The sequence below is a fragment of the Orcinus orca genome, chromosome 6 (assembly GCF_937001465.1).
Source record: "Orcinus orca chromosome 6, mOrcOrc1.1, whole genome shotgun sequence".
Classification (NCBI taxonomy): Eukaryota; Metazoa; Chordata; class Mammalia; order Artiodactyla; family Delphinidae; genus Orcinus; species Orcinus orca.
In genome coordinates this window covers 98,989,732-99,014,970 of record NC_064564.1, presented here as the reverse complement: position 1 = coordinate 99,014,970, position 25,239 = coordinate 98,989,732, and the positions used below count along the sequence as shown (strand labels likewise).

Genomic DNA, 25,239 nt, shown 5'->3' with positions numbered 1-25,239 from the left:
CTTGTTTTAAAAAAAGACCACCAGCATACTTGAAAAGACATGTTAAATTCCTAACAAATAAATACATATTAGGGTAAATATAGAAATTTGAAAAAAATGAAGATATCTTAATGGGCAGGCTAAAGGAGGAGTTGAGGCTACTGAATTATGGAGACAAGGGCAAAATGCAAAAAGATCATGGAGAACCATGCAGTAAGCTTCCTAGCTTCCAGGACAGAGCTCATGGCCAACTAGAGCAAGAGGAAGAACATATAACAACATTCTCTATTCCTCTGTGGCTTGCTGCATTCAGATGAATGCAGTTGAATACAGGACATTGCACATATATTTAGTTCATGTACACCTCATAATAACTATGTGAGATGGGTATTACAATCCCAAGATTACATGTAAGAAACTAAGACTCAGATTAAGTCAATTGCCCACAGACATGTAGCTAGTCAATAGTTGGAGTGAGGATTCAAACCCTCAAACCCTAGTCTGTATGACTTCACACCCTATACTCTGGTTTGGTTTATATAACATCTTTATTGAGATAAAATTCATATCCATATAACTCCCATTTAAAATGTCCAACTCTGGGACTTCCCTAGTGGTCCAATGGTTAACACTTTGCCCTCCAATGCAGGGGGTGCAGGTTCGATCTCTGGTTGGGCAGCTAAGATCCCACATGCCTTGCAGCCAAAAAACAAAACATAAAAGAGAAGCAATATTGTAACAAATTCAATAAAGACTTAAAAAATGGTCCACATCAAAAAAATCTTTAAAATTTTTTTAAAAAATTAAAAAAATAAAGTGTCCAGCTCAGCAGTTTTTAGTATATTCACAGGGTTGTACAACCATCACTACAATCAATTTTAGAGCATTTTCATCAACACAAAAGAAATTCAGTACCTATTAGCACTTACTCCCTATTCTTTCCCCCTTACCCTGGACAAACAACCACTAGTCTTCTTTCTACCTCTCCAGATTTGCCTATTCTGTACATTTCTTTTAAATGGAATCTAACTAAAATCATACACCAATCCCAGCGGGGGCTGGGGTGGTGGTGGTGGTGATTTCCCCACACCATGAAGCAATGCTCTAACACCAGCTGGGTGTCTTACAGTTCAACTCAATTCTAACACTATCAACCTGGAGATAGCATCAGATACCACAGGTTAAGGGTTTAGTTCTATAAGACTGCCCCCGCACCCCACACTTTAGATGCCGTTTGCAAGGTTATCACCTGTGCTTCTGACTGACCATCTATAGGCTGGAGGTTCCAACAACTCCCTCTTTGGGTTCAATCAACTTGCTAGATAGACTCAGAATTACAGAAACATTTTACTTACTGGATTACCAGTTTACTACAAAAGGGAACAGTCAGATAAAAGAGATACATAGGTCAAGGCATGGGGAAAGGGCATGGAGCTTCCATACTCTCTCCCATCACCCCACTTTCCCAGCACCTCCATGTGTTCACCAACCTGGAAGCTCTCTTAACCCTGTCCTTTTGGGTCTTTAGGAAGGCTTCATTACATAGGCATGATTGATTACATCACTGGTCATTGGCAGTTGATTCAACCTCCAGCCCCTCTCCCCTTCCTGGAGGTCAGAGGGGTAGAACTGAAAGTTCCAATCTTCTACTCACATGATTGTTTCTCGTGGCAACCAGTCCCCATCCTTAGGTGCTTTCCAAAAGTCACCTTATTCACATAACCAAAGATAACTTTATCGCTCTCATCACTTAGGAAATTCCAATGGCTTTAGGAGATCTGTGCCAGAAACAGATATGAAGACCAAATATATATCTCATGTTATAAATCACAGTATCATACATACAATATATGATCTTTTGTGACTGACTTCTTTCACTTAGCATAATGTTTTTAAGTTTCATCTATTTGGTAGTATGTATCAACACTTTTTTTTTTGGCCACGTGGCATGAGGGATCTTAGTTCCCTGACCAGGGATCAAACCCTTGCCCCCTGCAGTGGAAGCGTGGAGTCCTAACTACTGGACTGCCAGGGAATTCCCAGCACTTCATTTTTTATGACCAAATAATATTCCATTTGATGGATATACCACATTTTATTTATCCATTCATCAGTTGATGGATATTTTTTCCCCTTTCTGGCTATTATGAGTAATGCTGCTATAAACATTTGTTGACTAGTTTTTGTGCAGACATATGATTTTATTTCTCTAATGGTGGAATTGCTGGATCATATGGTAACTTTGTGTTTAACTGTTTGAGGAATTGCCAGACTGTTTTCCAAGCAGCTGTATCATTTTACATTCCCACCAGCAGTATATGAAGTTACAATTTATTTACATCTTGTCAATACTTGTTATCATCTGTCTTTTTGATTATAGACATCCTGGTAGGTGGCTCATTGCATGTCATTGTAGTTTTGATTTGCATTTCCCTGATGGCTAATGATGTTGAGCATCTTTTCATGTAGTTATTGGCTTTTAGTATATCTTCCTTGCAGAAATGTCTATTCAAGTCCTTTGCCATTTTTAAATTGTGTTATGTGCCTTTTTATTATTGAGTTTTAAGAGTTCTTTATGTATTCTAGATACAAGTCCCTTATTAGATATGTGATTTGCAAATATTTTCTCCTGTGGATTATCTTTTCACTTCCTTGGTGGTATCCTTTAAAGCACAAAATTTTTAGATTTTGATGCAGTTCGATTTATCTACTTTTTCTTTTGTTATTTGTGCTTTTGGTGTCATGTCTAAGAAGCCTTTACCTAAATCAAAATCACAAGGATTTACTCCTATATTTTCTTTTAAGAGTTTGCCTGTGATATATATTTTTAAAGACATAAATCAGATCGTGAAATGTCTCAGTTATTGGTGGTTTATCCATTTCATCAGTGGTACTCAGTTCCAGTCACCCTGACCTTTCTGCTTTTCTTAGACTATGCCAACCTTGCTCCCCTATTTTAAGCCTCTGTATGGCTTACTCCCTACCATTATTCAGGTATCTGTAACTCCTCAGAAGGCCATTTACTAACTACACTCTCTAAAATATACCTTTTGTCAACCCTCTGGCTGTTACTTGATGTTCTAATATCTCTTTTTATTTCACTCATAACAGTTTTTCACCACCTGACATTATGTTATTTACTTATTTATATATTTGTCTATTGTCCCATTAGCAGGTAAACTTCATGAGCGCAAGAACTTTGTTTTGTTCACCATTCCACTCCCAGTGCCTAAAGAGGTGTTGGCACATTGTAGACACTCAATAAATATTTCATTTAAGTTAAGGAATTAGTGAACTGCAGTGGATGAATTTACTCAAAAAGAATGACATGGAAAGAAAGCAAAGACAATATAGACTGGAAGCCTGGGAAACATCAGCACTACAAGTTAGGCAGAGGGAGTGGCACCAATGAACAAAGAATAGATAATATTGGACAAGGAGGAGATCCAGGAAATACTGGTCTTTACAGTTCACTTATATCTAGGGAAAGAGAATTGATGGGGTTTTCTCAAAACTATAGTACCAAGGATTTTTATAAAGTACTGACTCTGTCAGTAATATTTATTTTTTTAAAAAGCAGTTATCTAAGCACTAAATTTAGAAGTCTATAAAGATCCACATAGGAATCAGTGTTCTTATGAGTAATATGGACCTCGGTGAGTTGAAATATTTTTTCTTGTACCTTGTATTTTCTTAAAGAGTAAAGCAGAAACTTTAGAGATTTTTCTATATATGATTTGGGTATGACATGTTCATTATTTTTCTCTAATTGGGGAATTATATTGATTTTGGTTCTTTCAGTCTGTACAGAGAATTATTAAGGCTAAAATATTTTAGGATATCATAAAAAATGTATATCAGAACGTGTAGCTCAATTGCCAATAATATATTTATCTGTTGCAAAAATCAGTGGAAAGATCTCTTGTAAGTCCAAATACCCCAATGATATAGACAATGGCAGATATACCTGGATCAATCAGGAAACAGGCAAGGTACAGGCAGGGTGTCAAGGGAGCCAAAAAAAAAGTTCCCAGGACTAACAACAGCTGGAAGTTGTTACCACCCTAAGCTTGAAGGAGCAGTAACCAAAACAGTAAGAACTGCAGCTATGGGAGAGAGGCTGTCTGATAAAAGATATAACTGTTGGTAGAAGAATGCAGCCACTTCTCCAAACTGTGGCCCAGGAGGGAAAGATTTGGAAAGAATAATATTTCAACCTGTTTGTTTTCCCACCTTTGATCTCCTGCCAGTGCTTCCACTGGTTGAACGCAACCAGAAGACGGAGCAAGGGAGCCTAGTTGGTTCACAGAGATCAGTCTCCGAGGTTGTAGAACAGAATGTAAAAGGTTGGATAATGACATGGAAAAGCAGACATTCAATATCCAGCACAAGGGCATTTTGGCAATGCATGGCAAAGTCTAAAAATCTATGTATCTTTAACCTCATCATTTCCATTTTTAGGAACTACATTTTGAGAAAACGATTAGACAAGTGCACAAAGATATTCCTTGCATTGCTGCTCATAATAGCAAACAATTACAACAAGTTTACATTTCCAATACTAGGGAACTGGTTGAATAAATTATTATTTACCAATACAATGGGTTCTTGTTCATCCACTCAAAAATGAAATGAATGTACATTGATTGACATATAAATGTGCTCATGCTTCATTGTTTAGCAGGAGAAGAACAGGTTACAGAATACTATGTACTTGAATCCACTTTTATTTTAAAATATTCCAAAATAATTGAGAAAATACAAAATTTTAAAATTCATCTCTTGAATGGTGGACCTATGGGTAATTTTTCTCTGGATCTGTTGGAATTTGATAATTTTCTACAGTGAACATATACTACTTGTTAATAAAGATGTTTTAAAATAGGACATACACAAAATCAGTAATTTTCTAATGTCACAGGAAAACAGTTACAGGAATGATGACCGAGCTTAGCTGTGAATTTGAGGAAATTGTTCCAAGTTCAAACCCAGACTCCCAAACTGAAGTAGAAGAAGCCAGCTTATATAACCATAAGGACTACAATGAATTCTTTACACTTGTCAACTGCTTAGAAGAATGTCCATTACTTCAAGCACAGAAGCAAGGTAAAACATTTGTTATTTCCATTGTTATAAAACATTTCTTACTAATATACAAATTTTCATTTCGGTGATTTTTTTCTTTTATCGGATTTTTAAATTTTTTATTTTGCTAAGGGTATTCACCCACAAAATTGTAATTCTGAGTTTCACATTAGTGAAATATTTTCTTTCATATTAATCCCCTTTTTGTAAATGTAGTTGTTTTTGGAGTTTAAGTGTGCTGAGCTTGAGAATAGCCTCAGAGGTTTGATTATAGGTTGCTCACAACATATTGCTATAACGATATTAGCATCTATGTACAGATCTGATGACACAGCAGTCTGGTGTAACATTAAAGTAGTAGATTATTAAGTGAGAGTTATATTTTATTTCCCCAAATATGCTAAACATTTTCAATCTTACCTAATTTATATGAAACCATAATTCAAAGTGGAGATAGAAAAGTTGCAGAATTAGGTCAAGAAATTCACTCTGTTTTTACAAATTTACAGTAAGTAATAATTAAAGATACATTTTATCCAAACTATATGCCAAATCTCTCATCTTACTAGAGGGTGATAAATTTTTCCAACTGTGTAAAAACTTGCTGAGAACTACCTTTCTTGTATGTATAACAACCTATTCCCTTTTTATATTGAAAAACTTATGTCTCCATTATATAATTGCTACTATCATTTAAGATATGCTTTAGCTTGAACATGAAAAATAATTTGGTTCTTTTAGTATTGTTTTTATGTAGATACATAAATGGTGTATAAAATTTTTAGTGTTGGCAAATATGTGTGTGATATAGAGAGAGTTAAATCCCTCTTATAGTTTGAGAAGATAGAGATTGCATTAAAGACTAAACTTGAGAGCATGCTATAATAGGAAGAGCCTGAATTTGGAGTCAGAAGATTTGATCATAGTCTAAATCTACTCTTAAAAAGTGGTACAATTTTGACAGTTACTAAAAAGTTTATGGTTTTCAATTTTCTTCTATAATTTCTTTCTTTTAGTTCATTCTTTTAATTTCTTATAAACAATTTTGTGGGGATCAAATTATATATACATACATGTAAAGATATAATTTGTAAAAAATAACAGGCTACCCAACCACAGCTGTTATTATATTAATGTGTCAAGCCAGAAGCATCTATTGGCAAATTTCATAATATCTGTCATCAGCTAGAACCAGAAGCTTCTTTAACTATTATACACTGAATGAAAATATGCTTGAGTTTCCCAAATACATATGAATTGTCCATATCCTATATCTCCTTAAGGGTCCTGTGTCATTTGACGTCACTTAATAAATTTAAATTTACAATTCCATTTATTTTCCTTGCAGTTATATTGATTGCTACCAGATTTATAGATACTATGGTCTCACTGTCTAAATTTAAAGGAATGTATTATACTTTGAGATTCAATTGATACTGTAAATTTGCTCTGTCTTATAAGAAATATAGTTATTACTAAATTATAAGTTAATTCCAAACATATTTCTTTAAGACATAAAAACAGTGGGTATTTTTTTTATTATTTGTTGGTTTGTTCATATGTACTAATTTTTCTATAATATTCACATATTATTTGTCAATAAATGTAACCATTTTTATGAATATCCTTTTAGACATCCCAGGAATATATAAATAAATACAAATTTTTAATTTTTAAAAATAGTACATGTACATAGTTTAGAGAGTCAAATAGTTATTCAATGTTTATAATAAAAAGCAGCAGCCCCCTAGCTTCATCAACCACCCACATGTATTTTAGCTTTATAGAGGTATAACTGACAAATAAAATTGTAATGTATTTAAAGTGTACAATGTAATGATTTGATATATGTATACATTATGAGAGGATTCCCACCATCAAGTTAATTAACACATCCATCACCTCACATATTTACCTTATTTTTTCTTCTCTTTTTTTTTGGTGGGAACACTTCAGTTCTACTCTCTTAGCAAATTTAAATGCTACAGTATTATCACCTATAATCACCATGTTATACATTAGATCCTCAGACCTTATTTACTTATAACTGCAAGTGTGTACCCTTTACCAACCTCTCTCTATTTCCCCCACACCCCAGTTCCAGACCCTGGCAACCACCATTCTACTCTCTGTTTCCATGAGTTTGGCTTTTTATTTTTTAATTAAAAAATTTTTTTAGATTCTGTATATAAGTGATACCATGTGGTAGTTTTGGTTGTTCTCTAACTTATTTCACTTAGCATAATGCCCTCCAGTTTCATTCATGTTGCAAATGGAAGGATTTCCTTTTTCAAGGCTGAACAATATTCCCTGTGTGTGTGCGTGCGTGTGTGTGTGTGTGTGTGTGTGTATCACATTTTCTTTACCCATTCATCTCTCAACAGACACTTAGGTTGTTGGCTATTGTGAATAATGCTGCAGTGAACGTGGGAAGACTCTCTTTGAGATAGTGATTTCATTAGACATCTGTTTCTCCCTTTACGACATTTATATCTTTTGTGGTATTACTATGCTGGCTAGGATCTCCAGTACATTGTTCAATAGAAGCAGTAATAGTTGCCATCCTTGTCTTGTTTGGATAGTAAAGGAAATACTTTGTTTCACCATTAAAAATGATATAAATATTATTTCAATGTTTACATCATTTTCAACGGCGAAACGTTAGAAAAACTTACATACTTTATTGGGTTGAGGAAGCTTCTTCTATTCCGAGTTTGCTAAGCTTTTGATCTTGAATGAGGACTGAATTTTATCAGTCCTCATTCATTTAAAATTTTATTAATGAATTTTATGTTTTCCTACATCTTAAGTATATAGAATGTCCCTTTACTAAAAACTTATAATTCTATAATCTAAACAAAATTGTTTTACTATTGTGATCTTATTGTATATGCCTTATAGTATTTTTAAATGTTAACAGTATTTTGGAAACATTTCACCATATATTTAAGTTTTCTTCCAAATCATGGCTTTTAATGACTGCAGCTTTTAATCTTATTCATGTATTATAGATTTCCCAATTAATGTTGTTTTTAATTTAAAGTACGTTCCTAAATGTATTGTTGACCTGAAATAAATAGATTGCCAGATATTTCTCCTGCAAAGATGGGTTTATTTGGGATCAGCAGAGAATTACAATTCCAGGTCTGCAACCATGGTGAGCCACATGTAAGTCCTTGCCCAGCAACAGGGGAACTCTTTTATAGATGGGAAAAGGAAGTTGGGAGGGCTATAGTAAACAAAGAGTCTATGGCTTTTCATTGGCTGAGTCCTTGCCAGGAAAAAAGAGGCGTCTTCCTTCTGTTGGGCTCTGCTATCATAGCAGAGCATGAGAGCTTCCCCTGATCATCTCCCAATTCTATTTAATGAGGTTTCTGTTTCTTAATTTTTTGCATTATGTTTCCACTTCCAATTATTTCCTTAGAGTAAATTTCTGGAAATGAAATTATTGATGTAAGCATTTTTTGGCTATACGTCCACTAGCATGGTATGAGAATACCCTATTCATGCCAGCCTTATCATCATTACTATTGATGTTGTAATACATTATCCAATGTGATGGGCAAAAAATTATATTTTTACTTGCATTTTTAAAATTACTGGTGTTTAGTGTTCATTTGCATATTTTTATGTTGTGAGATGATTCTCTTCTTTGTCTCTTTTTCTATTCTTATATTTTATCTTTATGTATCAAAGATATCAATAACCCCAAATATATTTAATTTGAACCTAACCAGTCCTGTCAGTGTTTCCTTTATGATTTCTTTCATTGTTTTTAATACTGAGAAAATTCTTCCTTGGATTAAATAAATATTTATTCATATTTTGTTTGAGGTTTTCTTCAAGATTTTAGCATATGTTTAAAAGTAAAAATAAAAAAATTTTTTCCTAAATGTTTTGGCAGTTTTCCCAATATTGTTTATGGAATACTCTTTCCTTTCCCCACTGATTAGAAATACCACTTACATCATATGCCAAATCCTCATCCACATTACTGTTTGTTTCTGGATTTTCTATTATGTTCTATTGATTTACCTATTACTGTGTCAGTATCATACAGTTTTAACTATTTAATACACTAGTGTAACATGTATTAATAGTCTCCTCATTTTTTTCCTACTCTCACGTCTATATTCTTCCAGACTTACTTTGTAATCAGTTTTCCAAGTTCCAAGACAGACCACTTGAGATATCGAAATGTTATTGGTACCTTTTAGAATTTTTACCATAGTTAGTCTTTTTAGCCAGGAAAACGGTTTATCTTGCCTTTTCTTCAAGTTTATTGATTGATTGATTGATTGATAATGCTCCTCACTAACATTTTATGGTTTCCTCCATATACTTTCTGCACATTTTTGTTATGTTTATTCCTCAATATTTGCATATTTGTGGCCGTCATGAACGAGTTTTTCCGTTAATTTTTGACTAGGTTTATATATATATATTTGAAAACCATTGACTTTATAATTTTTTATCAGACACTTTAGTGAACTCAGTTGTTTCATTTCGTTATGTTGGGTTTTCTAAGTAGACAAAAGTATCTTCTGCAAAGAATAACCCTATCTTCTTTCCTGTCAGTAGACCTCTTTCCTTCTGCTTTTTTTCATAGTTAACTAGCCAAAATTTTGTTTCCTCATGACAATTTAACACTCCTCTACAATAGAGGAAAACAGTCTCCTCATATCTGTGTTGGTACATATACTAGTGGTAATAAGGTAAGAAATCCAGGGTATGCTGGATTTCGTAGAATATAAGGAAGTAACACCCCTAGTAAAACCTTTGATAGTTATAAAGAACATTAGTTGTGGTGTGATGCTGCCCTCAAGTGGCTCCAACAGAAAAAGGTGGTTACAATGTTCATTGCAGCACTATTTACAATAGCCAGGACATGGAAGCAAGCTAAGTGTCCATCGACAGATGAATGGATAAAGATGTGGCACATATATACAGTGGAGTATTACTCAGCCATAAAGAGAAATTGAGTTATTTGTAGTGAGGTGGATGGACCTAGAGTCTGTCATACAGAGTGAAATAAGTCAGAAAGAGAAAAACAAATACCATATGCTAACACATACATATGGAATCTAAAAAGAAAAAAAATGGTTCTGAAGAACCTAGGAGCAGGGCAAGAATAAAGACGCAGACGTAGAGGACGGACTTGAGGACACGGGGAGGGGGAAGGGTAAGCTGGGACAAAGTGAGAGAGTGGCATGGACATATATACACTACCAAATGTAAAATAGATAGCTAGTGGGAAGCAGCCACATAGCACAGGGAGATCAGCTCGGTGCTTTGTGTCTACCTAGAGGGGTAGGAAAGGGAGGGTGGGAGGGAGACACAAGAGGGAGGGGATATGGGGATATATGTATACGTATAGCTGATTCACTTTGTGATACAGCAGAAACTAACACACAGTTGTAAAGCAATTATACTCCAATAAAGATGTTAAAAAAAAAAAAAAGGTGGTTAGAAAACAAGACCTCATAACTGATATGAGGCATCCTCATGGACTCCCAGAAATACCAGGATGAGCCTGTAGGAAGGAAAGACGGCTAGAGGGGCTGTGTTTGAAAGTGGAAGGTGGAGATGGGGATATAAATGAATGCTGTTTGGGTTTTTACTGTTAACATGACTTCATTAGTACTTACGGAATGGATTTACGAACAAACCGTCTTTAAATCGTCTCAGCTAAACCCTGCTTAGACATGGACCTGATTTTGGCTAGCTTTCTGCTGTGTATCATGCGTGGGAAGCTCTTGGCCACAGGATTGTCAAGAACTTAACAGGTTCCAATAAACAGATGAACAATCTCTTAGGAGGCTAGCTTACACAACAAGTTCTCTTTTGGTATTTTAAGTTAGCACTAGGCAAAGAGATGGTCCCTGCCTCTCTACTCTACACCACATATTTATTAAGCACATGTATACCAGTGATGTAACTGGTCATGGGAGACATCACTTCATGCTATCCTTCTCTCATACCATTCTAAAATTACTTAACTGAAAGGCCACTGCCCAAAACAAGAGACCATTGCTTCCCCTTCAAGGTGGCTTTCGCTTTGGGGAGCTTGGTTTTCTGAGTAGTTCCTCATCTGAGTTTATATTTTCCTCTTTCTTTTTCCACTCAGAGATTATTGAGGAATGGGAGTAGGTTTTATGTTCTCTCCTGGGCCTAGAAACTGCTAAAGCACTGACACTGTTAGCTAAGATTCTAAAGTGGCCCAAACATGATAGGGTGGGGATAGAGAGGAGAAAGCTTTTCCAACAATTAACTGTTAGCAGTCGTGTTTCCTAATATGCAAGCTGTGTCACACTTCTCTAGTAGATACTTCACTACACAGCTTCCATTGTAATTAATTTTATAACAAACATGTTTGAACAACCTTAGCGTGCTAGAATCAGAGTTGGCCTCATTTATAGGCTTTTTAGACCATCTCCATTCCCTACATGTCAGTCTCTGGGGATGAATTGGAGACCTTAAGAGATAAAATCTTACAGAGAAGAAAACACTAGGGTCAGCAGAAGTCAAATGCTTTTATTTCTTTACAATCTTGCTGAGGCTAACCCTGGCTATTTTGAGGCATAAGACCACAAGATGTTTTCCTCCATTGATTAATTTTGTTGGAAAAAAATATGAGCCTTTACAACTCTTTCAGGACATTTGGTTACTACTCAGTGTACTAAATAATGTTACATTTTATTGAGCTTCTGCCTGTGTACCAGTACTATGCTACATGATTTATTTGCACAGTACAGTGAGGAACTAGAGAATTTAAAATGTGTTTGACTATTATGTATAAAATAAGCTATAACAATATATTATACAACACAGGGAATATAGCCAATATTTTATAATAACTATAGAGTATAACCTTTAAAAATTATGAACCACTATATTGTACACCTGTAACTTATATAATATTGTACATCATCTATACTTTAAATAAATAAATAAATAAATTTTTAAAATGCGTTTGAAAACCCCGACTGTATCAATGGCTGACTACAGGAACTATCTAGATCCTTTTGTATAACTTTTAGATTTCTTCTTCTTCCTTTATATTTCTTATTTATTTTCAGATTTGTATATTGATGATGAAGAAATAATTTTTGTAAATAATTTGATGACCTATAGAAGTCAGCTACCAACTTCGCATACTCTGTTGAGTAGGCTAAAACTATTTTTGGTAAAGGATCCCCTGTTGGATTTCAAAGGACAGATGTTCACAGAAGCTGATTTTTTCAGGTACTTAGTTGCCCAGTGTTGTGAATATTTTTAAGAGAAGAAAATATTCTTTGTATGCTCACAAGTCTAGATGTTATCAATCATAGTATTTTATCATTGTTTACCTCAACTCTAATTTTTATCACTATGTATTTTGATTAACTACATTTGGTATGTACCTTGCTTTTAGTAAACACTAATTTAATGTTTTATTTTTTTGTTAAGGGAGTGTTTCTCTTTTCAAGGAGATATGAAAGGTTTTGTGGAAGATTTTTACATGGATAAAGAGAACTTTTGTCAGGAGAAGCTAGAAGATACAGTAGGTTTAAATGAAGCTGTAATATTTGCTTTCAGTAATTTTTAAATAAAAGTTAGTAAATCACACTTTTACAAGATGTAGTAATATACATTGGCCATTTACTATTGTCAAGTTAAAAAGACTTGATAACGGATTGAGCGTGTATCAATTAAAGAGGCAAATTTACTTCAGAGACAGTGGTCTAAACCTTGGCTACACATTGGAAGTACTTGATAAATTTTAATAAAATTCTGAAGCCTGGATCCTACTCAGATATATTCTGATTTAATTGGTCTGGTGTACAGCCCAGGTATAGGGAATTTTTTAATAATTTTAATCAATATACCTGGTATAGGACATTAAGTGGTCATATATATATTGGTCTTAAGGCGTTTAAAGGTTTTGTTTTCTTTTTACTAAAAACTTTAACACACATGGTAAAAAAATTAATTCACCTATTAGCCCCTTTTCTCCAGTCTCCCTCTTCCTCCCCTGTTAATTCTGAGAGTTATGCACATACAGTCTCACTTGTTGAAGAATCCAGTTCTGTAGGAATGAAAGAGAAATAAATTCTGTGGAATGCAGTAAAGATCCATTCCATTCCATCTGCTCTTTTTACTTCTCCATTCACCAGCTCTCATTTGCTGCAGTGATTGTTTTTAATTTAGAAGTTTGAAAATTTGTTATTAACATAAAAGAAGATACTTCTGCATCTAGGGATATTGTATGTCACTAATGTAATCGGTGGCCATGAAGGATATTACTCAGAGAGAACATTGCTTGTAATATATTTTTTTGGCTGCTACACTTACTTTTTAAATAAAATGTATGCAGAGCATTAAAGTTTTTGAGTGTGGGTTTAGTTTAAAATTTGGTACACCAATTAAGCAAATGTATCTATTTATGAACTCAGAAATATTTATTTGGAAAACCTCACTAAAAACTAGTTTTACCTATATGTTATTTCAGGCATCAATTTTGCCTGAGTGTGAATTCTTAATATCTGCAAGCCTCAAACAAGAAGTTGATATTCCATCACTCTCAGAACTGAAGGAGTCATTAAACTTAATGCCAGAAATGATAAATTATGTAGATGAAAATGAAAAGCTTTTCAGAAGAGGTGAGAGTTAAATTTAAAATCTATTACTTGTTAGAACTACTTAATAATGTTTGTTATAAAAATTCTTGTTCATTAAACTTTTTTCTGAACCTTCAGATTTTTAAAGTGTCCCGTAAGTTTGCACAACGAAATCTCAAAATTATTATTGATAAGACACTTTTCTCATTGTCTCCTCTTTATACACTTGCAAGCTTAAAATGTCTCTGAAATTAATTTAACCATTTCAAGATAATTATAAAAATAGAGCTAAAACACGTATGACTGTATTAATTTTTTTGAGTTATTTTCTTATACATAGTGACAAAGCACTAACAACTTCTATGCTGACTTTAGAAGCTCAGAGTAAGGTTATGATTCATGGAATCAGATGACTGGGAGAGTCATAACCTAGAATTTAGATGGTTTCTTCCCAGTTAGACTAGTAAATATTGTCGAAGTCTTTTAATGTAATTTGAGCCCAAATATTTAACTGTCCTCTCATACATTCCAGTTGAAATAATCAAAGATAAATAACATTAGGGAGGAGTGAAGGGGGAATTTGTGATATCCATTGAGAATAGGGATGCTTGTCATCAACAGACTTGAAGGAATTCTTGCAGACAAGAGTAAATCAGGGGATTACTGACGAGCCTACAAGTCAAGCAAGGTAATGAAAAGCCAACCTAAGTAAATAGATCAAATTTATACCAGAACTTGAAAGTCTAGCAGAGCTCAAAACTGCAGGTGGCCCATGGGCTTGTTAGAAGGACACAAATCTATGCATGGTAATGGAAAAGGACAGGTGAATGTACTGAATGACTGTGGTGCTACACTCCCAGCCTTCACTTGGCCCTGATGGTGTACTAAATGACTCCTCAGAATCATTGCCACTGAAGAATGAACAAGACTACAGAAAAACTAATATCATAGTACTTTTGCTGGTAGTAGGCTTTTTCCTTTTTTTTTTTTTTCCCCAGATCTTACTATCAAGCATGGAATTTACATTGAGGATATAAAATGCAGCTCCACAGAAATTTTGGCCATTCAAAGTCAATGTGAATCAGAGTACAAGGAACCAGGTAGAAATTTTGAATAAATCATGGAGCTTATCAGGGGATACCTATATATGATGTAAAAGTACAATACATTCACATATAAAGTCTACTATGAGACAGTTTTCATGTTTAAAATTTGATTATTGCAAGCCAAGTTGTTCTTTTATCTACCCCTTTACATTTGTTACTATCATTAACATCCTAGCATCAAAAGAGGAGATTTACAAAGATTGAGGAAGAGGAATGGAGGAAATAGCATTAATATTACAAATAGAAATCTTGTAATTTTATAGCTCAGTTAAAAAGAACTTTATATTTTACCTCAGTATTAGCAGTCTTGCTGACCCTTGTTATACTGTTGTAAATTTAACTTTTTAATCCCCAAAGCAATCCCATTATTGTTACTATCACTATCCTACCGAATTTGGAATCTCAGAATCATCTCTTGTTCCAGTGTAATGCCAGATTGTATTGCTCCCTAACTATGTTGATGATGCTGTTATTTAGTTACATTTATATCTGATCATATTAATCATCTATTTGGAAGTATACTGCTTTATTTATGAAAGTGACAGAAACACACTGACTACTTATGATAAATGAGGATTAGTTTTTCAAGCCCACCCCATAAAAGATATAACTCTGTGCTAGGCCACCTAGACTCCATACTTTGTAAGGTGAAAAATTACTGTCTATTAATACTATTTGTTTAACATCACCAGTATTTAGTATGGAGATAAAAATAGTACTGCCTCTTAAGTATTGACAACGTAAGTTGTCAGAATTGAAAACATTATTACACATAAAGTCTTAGAATTTATCTTATATAGTAAACAATAAAGTTTAGTTGCCAATGTATTTTTTAAAAATCACTAGTATATAGTTGAGACACCATGTGGTATATGTGTAATCCTTTATATAGATGGAAATTTAAAACTGTTATTTTGTGTTTCAAACAACCCAAATTTCTTTTGATTGAAAATTTCTGTTGTAACACAATGATCAAACATAATAGTTGCTTACAAAAAATTATGAATTATACATAATTTTATTCAATGTTTATGTAACATGATTTTTTAAATTTTTATATATTCTAGTAGAGTTAGAAATGCCAGTAACTCATCTACACCTAACAAACCAACATTCTTCAGTGAATTCATTATGTGCAGAACTTCAGAAATTTCCATCTTCTCCTGCTTGTAAAATGTAAGTAAAGATTAAATCTAGAACTCAAATTGCAATTCAGAAGAAGCAATCTTTAATTAAATCTCTCCATGTAAAGTCAATTTCCCAGATAGCTCTGTGAAAAAAAATGTAAGAGATTAAATGGTGTTCATAGTAAGCAACTGAAGGGAATATATGAATATATATGTACATAATTGTTTTTATATGCATAGAATATCTTTAGAAGGGCACACAAAAATCACGTACTGTTGGTTGAGCCCAGAAGGAAACTGGGTAACCTGGCAATATAGGAGGTAGTAAGTGATCAAGCTAGGCTCTTTTATACTTTTAGTATTTCGAATGTGAATATATTACCATTAAATATAAACAACTTAAAAATTTTAATTTTAAATTTAAAATTTAAACAATCTGCTTAGAACATTGCCAGTGGATGCTTACCAATGACACTGCCTCTATTGTCACTCACTACCATGAAATACAGTGTAGCAGTATGTTGGTTTGTTAGGGCTGCCATAACAAATACCATAGACTGGCTGGCTTAAACAACAGAAACTTATTTCTTCACAGTCTAGAGGCTGGAAGTCCAAGATCAAGGTATCAGCAGGATTGGATTCTTTCTGAGGCCTCTCTCCTTGGCTTGTAGATAGCTGTCTTCTCCCTTTGTCTTTTTTTTTTTTTAAACTTGCTTTTTAATTAATTAATTTATTTATTTTTGGCTGTGTTGGGTCTTCGTTTCTGTGCGAGGGCTTTCTCTAGGTTGCAGCAAGCAGGGGCCACTCTTCATTGTGGTGCGCGGGCCTCTCACTATCGCGGCTTCTCTTGTGGAGCACGGGCTCTAGGCGCACAGGCTTCAGTAGTTGTGGCGCACGGGCTTAGTTGCTCCGTGGCATGTGGGATCTGCCCGGACCAGGGCTTGAACCCGTGTCCCCTTCATTGGCAGGCAGATTCTCAACCACTGCGCCACCAGGGAAGCCCCTCCCTTTGTCTTCATGTGGTCTTTCCCCATGCACGTCTATGTCCTAATCCCCTCTTCTTAAAAGGATACCAGTTATTTGGATTAGAGCCCACCCTAATCACCCCGTTTTAACTTAATTACCTCTTTAAAGGCCCTAGCTCCAAATACAGTCATTCTAAGGTACAGAGAGTTAGGGCTTCAACATATGAATTTTGGGGAGGACAAATTCAGCCCATAATGAGTAGTGAAGAGCCCTGAACTAGAGCCAGATTGCCTGGCTGTATCATTAACTAGCTCTGTGATCTTCATTGCCCTGTGCCTCAGTTTCCTTATCTGTAATATTGGGATAATAATTGTACATACCTCATAGGGTTATTTTGGGGTCTTCCAAAAGATTTGTCATACCTCTCTGACCAGGAAGAGCCAAGGGTAACAGAGCAGTGTGTTCAGTGGTTGAACAATAGATTTGGCTTTCAACTTACTTCCCTAGGAGTACCAGAGATCACATCCCCTCTCTAACAGAGGACATCCACTGACCTCCTTTACCTGTGTCAATGTGGTACTGGTGTTGGGGAAACCAGATACGTAGAACCAAATACTGAGCCACAAATCTGTTCAGTACAGCCCAGGATGGTCTGTAATCTTCTCAGAATTTATACTGCAGGGTTGGATCATTGTATTCTAGTTTGAGCCAAAATTGCATAGCTTAATAGCCCAGCATCTTTGTCCTCTGAGTCTGAGATAGCTTTGACTGCTATCTTATACCATACAGCATACCTGTAATTTAATGTTTTTTATGTTAGATTAGTCTGCCATCCTGGAATAAAGTCACCTCATTCCCCTACTTCTTATGCTAGTTACACAACTAAGAACATAACCAGTGCAACCCCCTTCTTCCCCACTGTAATCCTGGAACCTAGTATGTCCTAAAATAACACATTTTAAGGAAAATTACAGGAACATCTCCAAGTCTCTAATAAATTATTCCCAGAGTGGACACTGTGTGCTGGGTTTTGAGTTCTTAGCTGTGATTGGCTGATCTGCCAGAGGAGAATGCTCTTGGATTACTGGAAGCAACGGGAGCATCTCATCAGTAGCTGCTCAGGCTTCTATTAATGGTCTCAGGAAGGTGTCACAGCATAAGATGGAGGAGCCTGACTTTGAGGGCCCCAATTATCTTCATCTTCTGGCAAAGAGGTATTTCCTTTGGGGGGTAAATTTGTGCTATACAGAGCTCTACCATGAACTAGAACTGCCCATATCAGATATGAACTGTAAAAAAATAGCATGGGATGAGTACAGAAACTATCTATAATTGGTTTAAATATTTTTAATCCCTTTGTTAAGGTGCAAGGCGTTTATTTGCAGGACGTATACTTCTTTTTTTGTGTGCTCTTTTACTCTTTTTTTTACTCCATATACCCTAATCCATCTGTTAAGGCAGATTGGCAGTTAGAAACAAAAACTAGCTGAAATTAGTATAATCTTGAATTTTAATCTGATATTGAAAGTATTTGCTTAAACTGCAGTAAACTCTTTAATCACACAAGTCATATACCTACTTATTGTTATAATTCAAATATCTAATGAGAATTTATGAAACTTGTCTTATCTGTGTATTATGATTTGCCAAAGTTAGAACAAAAAGACTTTTTTTGGTGTTTTAAATAGCAGTGTTATTTTATTTTATTTTATTTTTTAACATCTTCATTGGAGTATAATTGCTTTACAATGATGTGTTAGTTTCTGCTTTATAACAAAGTGAATCAGCTATACATATACATATATCCCCATATCTCTTCCCTCTTGCTTCTCCCTCACTCCCACCCTCCTTATCCCATCCCTCTAGGTGGTCACAAAGTACCGAACTGATCTCCCTGTGCTATGTGGCTGCTTCCCACTAGCTATCGGTTTTACATTTGGTAGTGTATATATGTACATGTGTAGAGAAAAGGGAACCCTCTTGCACTGTTGGTGGGAATATAAATTGATACAGCCACTATGGAGAACATTATGGAGGTTCCTTAAAAAACTAAAAATAGAACTACCATATGACCCAGCAATCCCACTACTGGGCATATACCCTGAGAAAACCATAATTCAAAAAGAGTCATGTCTATTTACAATAGCCAGGACATGGAAGCAACCTAAGTGTCGATCAACAGATGAATGGATAAAGAAGATGTGGCACATATATACAATGGAATATTACTCAGCCATAAAAAAAACGAAATTGAGTTATTTGTAGTGAGGTGGATGGACCTAGAGTCTGTCATACAGAGTGAAGTAAGTCAGAAAGAGAAAGACAAATACCATATGCTAACACATATATATGGAATCTAAAAAAAAAAAAATGGTCATGAAGAACCTAGGGGCAAGATGAGAATAAGGACGCAGACCTACTAGAGAAGGGACTTGAGGGTACGGGGAGGGGGAAGGGTAAGCTGCGACAAAGTGAGAGAGTGGCATGGACATATATACACTACCAAACGTAAAATAGATAGCTAGTGGGAAGCAGCCACATAGCACAGGGAGATCAGCTCGGTGCTTTGTGACCACCTACAGGGGTGGGACAGGGAGGGTGGGAGGGAGGGATATGGGGACATATGTATAACTGATTCACTTTGTTATAAAGCAGAAACTAACACACTATTGTAAAGCAATCATACTCCAATAAAGATGTTTTTAAAAAAAAAGAGAGTCATGTACCACAATGTTCATTGCAGCACTATTTACAATAGCCAGGATGTGGAAGCAACATGTGTCCATTGACAGATGAATGGATAAAGAAGATGTGGCATATATATATACAATGGAATATTACTCAGCTATAAAAAGAAACGAACAAAAAGACTTCTAACACTCGTTCAAAGCGTTACACTCGTTCAAAGCGTTACGCTCCTTAAAACCCTACACTCGTTCTCTGTCTAGCTGTGACCGGCTGAGGCAGCATAGGGACGGCATAGGGACAGTAGCCTTGCTTGGCTACTGCAGCACTAGGGTGTCAGTTGGTCCCACCCAGAACACTTCATTTCTGCCCTGCAAGGATATATTTAATAACTGATTGTTGTGTCCCTTTAATACAAGAAAATGGAAACTAAACAGCCAGAGGAAACCTTTCCCAACACCGGAACCAATGGCGAATTTGGTAAACGCCCTGCTGAAGATATGGAAGATGAACAAGCTTTTAAAAGATCTAGAAATACTGATGAGAGAGTTGAATTACGCATTCTGCTTCAGAGCAAGAATCCTGGGGAAGTGATTGGAAAAGGAGGCAAGAATATTAAGGCTCTCCGTACAGACTACAATGCCAGTGTTTCAGTCCCAGACAGCAGTGGCCCCGAGTGCATATTGAGTATCAGTGCTGATATTGAAACAATTGGAGAAATTCTGAAGAAAATCATCCCTACCTTGGAAGAGGGCCTGCAGTTGCCATCACCCACTGCAACCAGCCAGCTCCCGCTCGAATCTGATGCTGTGGAATGCTTAAATTACCAACACTATAAAGGAAGTGACTTTGACTGCGAATTGAGACTGTTGATCCATCAGAGTCTGGCTGGAGGAGTTATTGGGGTCAAAGGTGCTAAAATCAAAGAACTTGGAGAGAACACTCAGAAACAATCAAGCTTTTCCAGGAATGTTGTCCTCATTCCACTGACAGAGTCGTTCTTATTGGAGGAAAACCTGATATGGTTGTAGAGTGCATAAAGATCATCCTTGATCTTATATCAGAGTCTCCCATCAAAGGACGTGCTCAGCCTTATGATCCCAATTTTTACAATGAAACCTATGATTATGATGGTTTTACAATGATGTTTGATGACCGCCGTGGATGTCCCGTGGGTTTCCCATGTGGGGAAAAGGTGGTTTTGACAGAATACCTCCTGGTCGGTGTGGGCGTCCCATGCCTCCATCCAGAAGAGATTATGATGATAGGAGCCCTCGCCAAGGACCTCCTCCACCTCCTCCTGGACGAGGGGGCCCGGGTGGTGGCAGAGCTCAGAATCTTCTTCTTCCTCCACCACCACCACCTGGAGAAGGAGATCTAATGGCCTATGACAGAAGAGGGAGACCTGGAGACCGTTATGATGGTGTGGTTGGTTTCAGTGCTGATGAAACCTGGGACTCTGCAGTAGATACATGGAGCCCGTCAGAGTGGCAGATGGCTTATGAACCACAAGGTGGCTCTGGATGTGATTACTCCTATGCTGGGGGTCGTGGCTCATATGGTGATCTTGGTGGACCTATTATAACTACACAAGTAACTGTGTAGTTACTTGTGTAGTTACAAAGATCTGGCTGGATCTATTATTGGCAAAGGTAGTCAGTGGATTAAACAAACCCGTCATGAGTCAGGAGCTTCGATCAAAATTGATGAGCCTTTAGAAGCGTCCGAAGATCGGATCATTACCATTACAGGAACACGGGACCAGATACAGAATGCACAGTATTTGCTGCAGAACAGTGTGAAGCAGTATTCTGGAAAGTTTTTCTAAGATTAGTGAAGAACTGAAGGAGTCCTGCATCTTTTTTTTTATCTGCTTTTGTTTAAAAAGCCAACATTCCTCTGCTTCATAGGTGCTCTGCATTTGAGGTGTAGTGAAATCTTTGCTGTTCACCAGATGTAATGTTTCAGTTCCTTACAAACGGGTGGGGGGTCGGGGTGGGCGTGCAAAAACCCTGAAATTTTGAAACAGCAGCAGAGTGAGTGAATTTTAAATTTTGCTTATTGGTGGTGGTTTAAAAAAAAATCCCCCCATGTAATTATTGCGAACACTTTGCTTTGTGGTCACTGTAACATTTGTGGGGTGGGACAGGGAGGAAAAGTAGCAATAGTCCATATGTCCCTGGCATCTAGTCAGAGCAGTGTGCAGAATGTAATGCTCTTTTGTAAGACACGTTTTATGATTTTTAAAATAAATTTAGTGAACCTAAAAAATAAATAAATAGATTAGCCGAAGTTTCCAGGGCCATTTGAAACAACTTAAAGGAATTGTCTCATCACTGGCGAAACGTGAATAGTTTCCATTGGTTCATGAATACAAAAACTTAAAAGTCCCTATTTAAAAAATAGATTTACACCTCAACTGTGAAACTAAAAACAAAGAGAAAAAGTGTTTAAAAAAAAAACAGAAAGGAAAAATAATATGTAATGTTATTATACTCTTAACTTGCTTTTATGGCCCTAATTACTTTTATTTCAGAACACAACATTTTGGCTGGAGGTATGCCCAGTTAACAAATATTCTGAGTTCCTGCTACATGTAAAACTCTATGCTAGATTTTATGGTGCTAAAAAGAAAAGTCTGTGTGGCATTACGTCTTTATTTCCACACTGATTACTGAATCGTGAATATATTTCTATACATGAACAAAGAAGATATCAAATTCAGACATATCTTCAGAAAGCTCCATTAAGAATGAGAATAGGGACTTCTCTGGCGGTCCAGTGGGTAAGACTCCACGCTTCCACTGCAGGGGGCACAGATTCAATCCCTGGTTGGAGAGCTAAGATAGCTTTATGCTATGCAGTGCAGCCAAAAAAAAAGGAATGAGAATATTTGTCTATATTATTGTCTTCTGCTGAACATGGCTTGCCTAAATATTTTCTCTTCCTTTCACTTTAAAATAATCGCCTACAATATGAGGTGTCTAGTTGTCAAAGAGACCTTGGTAAGGTTGAAGAATTGTCTAGATTCTCAAATATTGCCACCACATGCCAGATTTTTTGATTATGTGGGTAAATTGGATGGTTTAGACGTAAGACTTAGTTGTCTGCTACTACTCAGAACTGTCAATTTAACTAGCAGTACCTACAATTAGCATGCTCATGTATGCTCCATATGAACAGAGAAGCAAAATACAATTCTCACTTAGGAGGGAGTGGGAGGTTTGGGGCATAGATTAAAGGGTTCGTGAATTAATGGTCTCTTCCCTACCAAGGCTAATAACTTCATACCTACTAATAAGCAGTATTTACTGATTTACACTGCTTGTCGTACATACTTCCTTCTCTCCTCAGCACCCAAAACACACAAACAGACAGACATCACTCACTCACACACAAGACTGAAGGACTTGAACTAAACTTTAGGACCTGTCACTTCCTGAGAAGATAGAGCAGACAGAACTTTTTCATAGTTCTGATCCTCAGCCAGTAGAAGCTCCAGAAATTCTGTTTAGAACGGACTTGGTGGGGACAGCGATTTTATAAAAATTTGTGTTGAAGCTACCATTTTGTATGGTAAGCAAGATAATTTTATGTAAATCGCATTTTTATTTTGGGTGGCTTATAGTGTTGGTGCTAGCATGTTTTACGGAAGGAAATGCTAAAACCCTCCCAAGTCAGCCCCCTCTGGCTCCAGCTTCCACTGAAGGAAATGGAAGGAAGTAGAAGTAAGTTACAGGAAAGCAGGAGCAGTTAGGGAGCTGACAAACTGACAAACCTTCCTAGGGTAGGAGGAAGTAAGCATTTGAAGTTTGGTCTATGGAACTCTCTACTTCAGTTTACACATTTATAAAATAGAGTTCATTTTTTTAAAATAAATTTATTTATTTTATTTTTGGCTGCATTGGGTCTTTGTTGCTGCACGTGGGCTTTCTCTGGTTGTGATGAGCGGGGGCTACTCCTCATCGCGGTGCGTGGGCTTCTCATTGTGGTGGTTCTCTTGTTGCAGAGCACAGCCTCTAGGCGCGCAGGCTTAAGTAGTTGTGGCGCGTGGGCTCAGTAGTTGTGGCATATGGACTTAGTTGCTCCGCGGCATGTGGGATCTTCCCGGACCAGGGCTGGAATCCGTGTCCCCTGCATTGGCAGGCGGATTCTTAACCACTGCGCCACTAGGGAAGCCCTAAAATAGAGTTCATTTTTGACATGCTTTTGAGTGTAGAAAATACTTAGAAAAATACTTTTCTTGAAATTTTATTATGCAAAAAGACAATATAATTAATAAATTAAACTTTAACTCTTCTTTTTCAGTAGTTTGCTTATTGCTGAAGAATCAGCTAACAAATACTGTATGGTGTGGCAATCAGAAAGCTGCAGAAGCTCTTTGAATCCATTTTTGTTTAGAGGTAAAGGTTAATTGATTTTGAATGCTAAATAGAAAGTATAGATAAAAGGTACAATCAGTAGAAATGTATTGTCAGTATTATTATTATTATTATTGAAAATACTGTCATTATAAAAAGCACCATTCCAAAATTAGGATTTCAAAATTTATAATCCTAATTTTGGGTTGAGGCTTGTAATGCAGTTAATAATATTAAGTAGTTGTGCTACTTCAGTTCCTCCACACAATATTCTGTGTCCCTACTTAGGCTAAAAAGTAATGAAGCAGAAAGTTCTGTGTCAAAATATTTAAAATGATAGTCATCATAAAAATCTGATAAAATATATCATCTTGTTTAGGCTCATTATAATGAATTGGAATTTCTGATTTAATAAATCTTACGTTAACTCTTCAAAATATTGTTGAATGTATTAATTTAGTAATTACTAAAATGGTCAAACAAAATAATAGTTCCATCTCCTACTAAATAGTAGAATAATTTTAACTTCATGGTATTTCCGTAAGTTGAAATAAACCTTTATGTAACTTCTATTGCTATAATATTTTGGACTTTTACAAATATTAGCATCTTGAAGATGAAATACTAGACATAACTTTATTTTAGTTTTTTTCTAATTTGTAAAAATCTATTTTGTAAGAAATTTCCAGTGTGGTTCTGTTTATTGTGTTTTTTTATCTTTTTTGCCCTGTGGACTGTTTCTCACTATTTGTTTTTTGGTTTGTTGTGGTTTTTTAAGTGCCAAGAACTGGAGAGCCCAACAGTCTATATTCAGTTGTAGATTTTAAAAAGATATCTTCTATTGAAGAAGAAAGCCTTGTGGTTAATCCTGAAAATGCAGAGTGGTGGAAACAAGCAGGACTAAATCTGATAATGACAGAAACTTTGGAACATCTAAGTACATATCTGTATCATAATCTATCTTCTGATGATAGTAAACTGGAGACATTTTTGCCTACCAATGTGCTTCAATTAAAATGTAAGTATGTAATAGTAAATATCACTTGTGTAAACATTTTCAGAATGAGATGTTAGATACTGGCTTTCTGCCAGGTTATTGGGAAAATAAAACTAAATTCCAACATTAAATATAGCTCTGGCTCCGCCAGAATTTATAACTTCGACCTTCACTAAGCCTCATTTTCTTCCTTGAAAAAATGAGGAAGTTTGACCAGCTAATCATTAAATCTCTTTCTGTCCTAAAATTCTATAGTCTCAGCTTTAAATGTCTAGCCATTTTCAGTTAGTGTCTTTGTGTTCTTTTATAAATGATTAATTTCTAGCCCATTTT

General features: G+C 35.8%; 1 protein-coding gene and 1 pseudogene across 1 annotated transcript in view; both read left to right on the top strand.

The window, feature by feature from the left end:
* Positions 1–25,239, top strand: part of SHOC1 (shortage in chiasmata 1) — an 88,699-nt gene that overhangs the window by 8,926 nt on the left and 54,534 nt on the right. The window contains exons 4-11 of the mRNA XM_004269336.3: positions 4,901–5,085; positions 12,144–12,309; positions 12,514–12,625; positions 13,556–13,706; positions 14,663–14,764; positions 15,838–15,946; positions 23,857–23,951; positions 24,688–24,927. Coding sequence (XP_004269384.3) covers positions 4,901–5,085; positions 12,144–12,309; positions 12,514–12,625; positions 13,556–13,706; positions 14,663–14,764; positions 15,838–15,946; positions 23,857–23,951; positions 24,688–24,927 — 1,160 coding nt within the window. The remainder of the gene's footprint in view (positions 1–4,900; positions 5,086–12,143; positions 12,310–12,513; positions 12,626–13,555; positions 13,707–14,662; positions 14,765–15,837; positions 15,947–23,856; positions 23,952–24,687; positions 24,928–25,239) is intronic.
* Positions 19,952–21,416, top strand: LOC101273452 (heterogeneous nuclear ribonucleoprotein K-like; annotated as a pseudogene).